This window comes from Electrona antarctica (assembly GCF_951216825.1).
Source record: "Electrona antarctica genome assembly, chromosome: 18".
In the NCBI taxonomy this organism is placed as follows: domain Eukaryota; kingdom Metazoa; phylum Chordata; class Actinopteri; order Myctophiformes; family Myctophidae; genus Electrona; species Electrona antarctica.
Genome location: NC_136799.1, coordinates 38158301 through 38164582, shown reverse-complemented (window position 1 = coordinate 38164582; position 6282 = coordinate 38158301). Strand labels below are relative to the sequence as shown.

At 42.5% G+C, this 6282-nt stretch overlaps 1 protein-coding gene across 1 annotated transcript; it reads right to left on the bottom strand.

The window, feature by feature from the left end:
- Positions 1–263: 263 nt before the first annotated feature.
- LOC306941991 (mitotic checkpoint serine/threonine-protein kinase BUB1 beta-like) lies at positions 264–5704 on the bottom strand. Its single transcript, XM_079527642.1, has 9 exons — positions 5413–5704; positions 3567–3717; positions 3386–3445; positions 2953–3097; positions 2614–2810; positions 2343–2503; positions 2000–2202; positions 1563–1666; positions 264–1312 (listed from the first exon to the last, which is right to left on the bottom strand). Exons 2-9 carry the CDS (start codon positions 3698–3700, stop codon positions 1024–1026), a joined length of 1293 nt encoding a protein of 430 aa, XP_079383768.1. The 5' UTR covers positions 3701–3717; positions 5413–5704; the 3' UTR covers positions 264–1023.
- Between the last annotated feature and the right edge of the window lie 578 nt (positions 5705–6282).

Below are 6282 nucleotides of genomic sequence, written 5' to 3'. Positions count from 1 at the left end.
GTTTATATTTTGTAATCTCACTGAATAATATATGATAGCAAATATACCAATGTTAGCATATTTGGCTCAAAGTATGAATAGATTTTTATGCTTGCCAGCTTCCCATTCTTGCACCCAGCTAGTAATCATAATACCATTACCAGGAGAAGAAACTGGCCATTTGAACTCACTGCATCCACTGCTTCTCTTGCATGCCCTCTGCTGACAAAGCGTTATAACAACGGCCTTACCATCTCATCAAGAAATAATAATCATGCTAAGCATCATGCAACCACTTTTTCAGGTTTATTGAACATCAATACAACATTTGCTGGAGAAGACGTTTGACCAATACGTAGACACAATCCAGACTGAATCATGTCACTGACACATCCTCCCATCTACAACAATATCCGACTCACTTGATGATGAGTAAATATGAGACAAAAGATAGAAAAAAAGTCAAAATGAAAGGAAACCAAAATGAATACAAGTATGTTAAAAGATCCTGCATAAAAGTACCGGATAAAATGAATGAAAATGAAAGATAGTAATCCTGCTATAGCACAAAACTGATCAATAGCCAGCAGTCACGTTTATATTTTTGAACAGTTCAATATTCACAACTATATACAAAAAATAAAATGCCCTTTGAAACCAAATGTAAAAGCACCAGTTTTTTGACAAACAATTAGGGGCGCCAAATAAATAACTGCCAGGCGCAGCAAGATGCCATAATTATAATCGCTGTGCCTGTGCCATAGTAGAGTTTTCAGTCTCTGCCCCTCCATGTTTGTAAACAACAATGGCTGCCGTTGAGAATCTGCAGATTCCACTCAGACGAAGGGTTTTATGGGCAAGTCAACGATTGGCTTAGAGGTAGCCTAGACTAGAGACAAGGCAGGCAATCATGAAAAAGTGTCTACTAGGTCCCTACTAGCCCCAGTAGTGATTATAAGCCAGGTTAGCACCTGGCAAAAAAAGGAATAGAGAAATGTTGAGAAAACAACTTATAAAGTGTGTTTGTTTCTTTGTTTTAGTTCCTCAGACACCAGCACCGGTACTAGTTTCGTCCTTTGAACCTCCCTCGTGTACATGATGGGCCGTCTTTTGGCGATAGCGCTCAGCGCGCATCTCCTCGAAGCAGAACTCTGTGCCGCCGCTATGGAGGAGCTCCTTGCAGTACATGGACCGTTCCTGTGCTTTCCCCGCCTCTGCCTCCTCCTGCTGCTGCTGTCGTCCCTGCAGCCTCTTCAGAGGGGTCTCGTCCTCTCTGCCGGGCTTGCGTACCGATAAGACCATGTTCACTGAAGGGTTGAGGTGACGCGGAGTCCTTAGGCAAACAAAGCATATGGTACATCTCAGGAGGACCACAGATGAAACAAACCACACACAACCTCTGCACGGTGGTCTAGATGAAGTTGATCGTCAAATACATTAATTCAGGAATTAACAAAAAACGACATCGATTTGAAAAAGTAAATACCTGCATCTCAATTATTCCACATTACAATCAATAAAATAATTGACACAAAAAAAATCCATCACCCATGTAAGAGGACGTAATCCATGAGAGCACTCACATTGTTGGAGGCTGGTCCGACTCCTCAACAAATGGCTGGAAGGCTGGCATAAGAGGAGGTGGAGGGGCTACAGCATGATGGCCATATCTGGACCTGGGGGGCATCTGCATACACAAATAAAGGAAATGTTGAAAAGGATCCCACCGGTTAAAGGGGAATACCACTCATTTTCAACATTTTACTGTGTCATTAATATACCCTAGAGCTGTTTTGTGGAAATAATAAAAAAAAAGTCCTAGAACTGGAGGTCTGAAAAAAATCATTAACATGGTGAATCACATCTTGATGATGTCATCAAGATGTGACAGAATGGGGGGACTTTTTTTAATTATTTCCACACAACAGCTCTAAGGTAGTAAAATATTGAAAATGAGTGGAATGCCCCTTTAATGACATTCACCAGCCAATATACCACATAAGCACTGAAGTTCTCCTACCTTGACATCGCACCATTTTTCAGGCTTTTGATCGTTCTCCTTTCCCCTCACTGGTGGCGGGGCCACCCAGGCCTCCAACTTGGGTCCTGAAGGCTCAGCACTCGGAGCCTTGTTCTCATCATAAACCACAAAGTGACTGTTCTTATTGCCATTTGAGGAAGCTGGGGGCTCCTGTGACATGACAGTCAGACCCTGCTTGTTAGCTGTCATGAAACAAACGCAAAATAAATGTGTAATCCGCCGACTGCATGTCAAAACCAAGTCTATTCTCTTGCGTTACTGTAGTATCAGGTGAGGTACAGTAGAATACTGTGCAGTAAAAGTGTTTTTGCATGGGACTTACGGAGTACTGCCCCAATTCTATTGATAGGAACAATAGCCTTTTTCTTGCCCCTGTGTTTGAGATCCACCAGACAAGTTCTCTCAGGCTCTTTGGTCTCCTCATCGCTGTCGCCTTCCAACATTTTCATCATCACCTGACGGGACACACGTGCCTGCAACGCCCTGGCAGGAGGAAGAGTGCAGGAAAAACGGTTGGGCTTAAAAATGCAGTGCCATTTCAAAGCAGGTCATGTCATCATTACTGTGCACAAACGATTCATGTTGACCCGTACTTGCGAAACGCCATGAGCTTCTCTTGTGGTTCTGCAAAGTTCTTGAATCCCTCCTGAAAGACCATGTCTGCCTTACGGTTGTCGCCTAGTTTCTCATATTCCTCCGACCAAGCGATGTAGAGGGAGGCTTGAGTCACTCCTATTCCCTGGGCCTGCATGTATCTGTAAATATCCATGGGCTCTGAGCTGTGCTCCGCCTGATAAGAGATAAAGGACACATGTATGACAAAGGTAATTACTGTTATACTCAAGTGTAAGGCTAGGCAATATCAATATTGGAATACATGACTAGATATGTTGGACAAAGCTGTTTGTGTACAAGAAAAAAAGGTCACTTACAAATTTGATCCAGAGGTCAACATAGCGGGGGTCACTGTGATACTTTTCTTCCTTTGTGAATCGCGTCACAGCTCGTTCCAACAGCGTAGCCAGGTTGCTCTCCTTTCCCCCCTGAGGGAATGTTTGTTCTGTCCACTTTATATAGCTGTTTAAACACAAATCCACATGAAGCTGAACTCTTATGAACGTCTTGTGTCTACCCTGACATGGTCAAGGCAGATGGCTTCCCAATTAGAGGCCTGGTTCTGCTTGAGGATTCTTCCCGTCGCCAACTTGTAATTTGGCAGTATAATAAAAATATATAATTGTACTAAAACCTCATCCGAAATAATGTAATTCCAACCTTACCTAACTCAAAACCTAACTTATATCCAAGAGTATAATCTTTTACCTAATCTAATATAAGAAATGTGATCTGTATTATCTCTCTTACCGGTCCCAGACATCGAGTGGATCCTCTCCTTCATACACACGCAACTCAGATTCAAAGGCCCTGGGAAACCACAGCACAATAAATCACTGTATCATATCTGGAGACATGATACACAGTTCATGGTGTAAACTGTAAAATGTGTACAGTTCTACATTGTTGAATGTCTGATCAGTGTTCTTACTGTTTCTGCTGTTGGATGATGGGGCTCGTTCCCTCCTGCAGAGCCAGCTGTAAAGCTGACATAGCTCTGCCCCGTCTCAGAGGCTGAATGTTTTCTTTACTTAACTCCCATTCTACATCGCCGCCTTCTGCCATTGTGTATGAAAAGAAAGCTGACACGGACATACAGACAAAAATACATGTTAATTACATGTCGTCTCTTCAACACCTCTTTGCACAAATTGCACGTTTTAGAATTTACTTAGATCAGAATCATCAGTTAACCTAGCCGCAATTTGCAACACTAGATTTTTTTAATAATGGGATAAATCTAGAGTTGCTATACCCTCCACCTCGAATTTCTGATCTGCTTGTATTAAACAACGTTAAACTCACCAACATTGCAGCTGTAGGGCAAGCTTGAATTATCCTCTTTCAATCTGCAAAGCGTTTCTTTCATAAAAATACACCGTAGACATGTTATGAGCTACTTTCTGGTAAGAAATCCTGTGCTGTGATATTTTTTTTTGTTGGAGTTTGGCAGCACTTGTTATTATTAACGGGTCGTGCTGCTGCCGCCTGCATAATACATTATGTGCAAATTCGAAACAGTTAGTACGTAGGGCGGCCCGTTCAGTGACTTTGACTAGCGCTTCCAAACTCCAACACAATCACCTGCACAGCATTTCTTGTCAGTCAGAAAGTAGCTCATAACATGTCTATGGTGGATTTTTATCAAACAAACGCTTTGCAGATTGAAAGAGGATAATTCAAGCTGGCCCTACAGCTGCAATGTTGGTGAGTTTAACGTTGTTTAATAGAAGCAGATCGAAAATTCGATTTGGATCAATGGGCTGTCAATGGAGGGTATTGCAACTCTAGTTTCGTCATCCCATTATAAAAAAATCTAGTGTTGCAAATTGCGGCTACAGTTAACCATATTATAATATTTACTGTAATGCAGTATTACCGGTAGCCTGGTTTCCACCCACTCCACTGAGTGAAGGAAGCTCAGAGTCTGATAATCAGGCTAATGCAGTACCCGGTAGCCTATGTACTATAATATACTCAGTGATGCATAATAGTCTGCATCCTGCATCATTCCAGACTCACTAAATTGAGAAAGAACACAATCATGTCACCCCCCGGGGGTCCTTGGATGCAATACTGTACTCAGTACTGTACTCTAAATCTAATGTCGTTGAAGTAGGACTCATAAAAAGACCCCGTCCAGAAAGACCACCCCTGGATCCTGTGACCCATTACATTGAAAACGTATTTACATCACTGCATACTTGAGTTACTCTTGGATTCATGTTTCTGCTTCATGAATGCAAATTGTTCAGTTGATAATGTATTAATATTCTGACTATATTCATTCCTTATTCATCAATGACTGTGATTGATGCAGGTTACACTTATTATGACCGTACTTACGTATAACGTGTACTACATTTACTTAGTTGTAGCCCAAGATTTAGACTCTCGTAGCTGGGCTAACTTAGTTGTATTATAACTTGTATTAGCTTACTTAGTTGTATTAAAACTTTTGCAGACTTTGTATTGTACTGTACTTCCCTGTGCATGCAAACTGTTAAAGTAATCAACCAGCATTACTACACCGCTTGCATTATATCATTTGATAAGTGATAGATACTCTGTCACTGTGTGACAAGAATGTGAAAACGTTAGGCCCCAATGCTGCTGTAGCTAACGACATTAGCTCAATTTAGCTGCACATGATCTCCCAAACGGTCCTGCAGAGCTTGTTCGCACCGAAAAAACGTTTTCATACAAAACACGTTTTCAAAACAAACCCGTGTGATGATCATCGTGATAGCGGTTAACAAACTACATGTTTTACAAACCTTTTTCCTTCTTTTTGCACAGATTTTTAGATCCACATGAAGACGCACTAACGTTGTTGTGAAGTCGTGTTGTCCTTTTTCAACCATACAGCAATAGAATTCGCTTTTTTGTCGGTTGACTCGGTTCGTTGCTTGGTGATCCGGCCCGAGTGTCTAGAGCGGATACGGAAAAAGGTGCGTGCATGTATGTATGTGTGCGTGCAGATCAGCGGACACAGCAGGGCGGGCTGTAGACCGGATCACACCGGTTCATTCACAATGGGAACCAGCAGGCTTGTGTTGTGTGACGAGAACCGGAGGTTAACATTTTTGAACTGAGGCCGCGAAGAGAGATTGCACGGAGCTGATTGGAGGAGCGACGGGTAGCGGAAATCCGTCATCTCAAAGTCGATTGGCTCGAACCAAAAAGAACAGATCTACAGCATATCACCGCGTTGCAACGAGACGCGGTGATATCTTGTAGATCTGTTCTTTTTGGGCGAGCGACACCGTCTCGCAGTGGCGTAGAGAACAACAACGCCACTTCCGGGATGCTTCCTGTTTTGATTAGGGGTGTGTGTGTGTAATGCACCTTACGAAAATAATATGATTAGCGCTTCAGTTTTAAGCAATTATCCCTGATTATACGTACGACAACAGTACAATTAATTATTACTATTTTTAAATATTTAGTTACCACGTGAATACCTGGAGCACAATGGATAACCGTTGTTACAGCTGTGCGTCAAAGTTCACTCTCTTCAGGAAAGAGGTTAGCCCGTCTCCGGACCCCCCGGGTTGAGCTCCTTTGGACCTACCACGTAGGGTCCGGTATCTCCGGCTTCAAGCGACATGGGATGCAATCTGACTTTCCCTGATTTACCCCTCTGC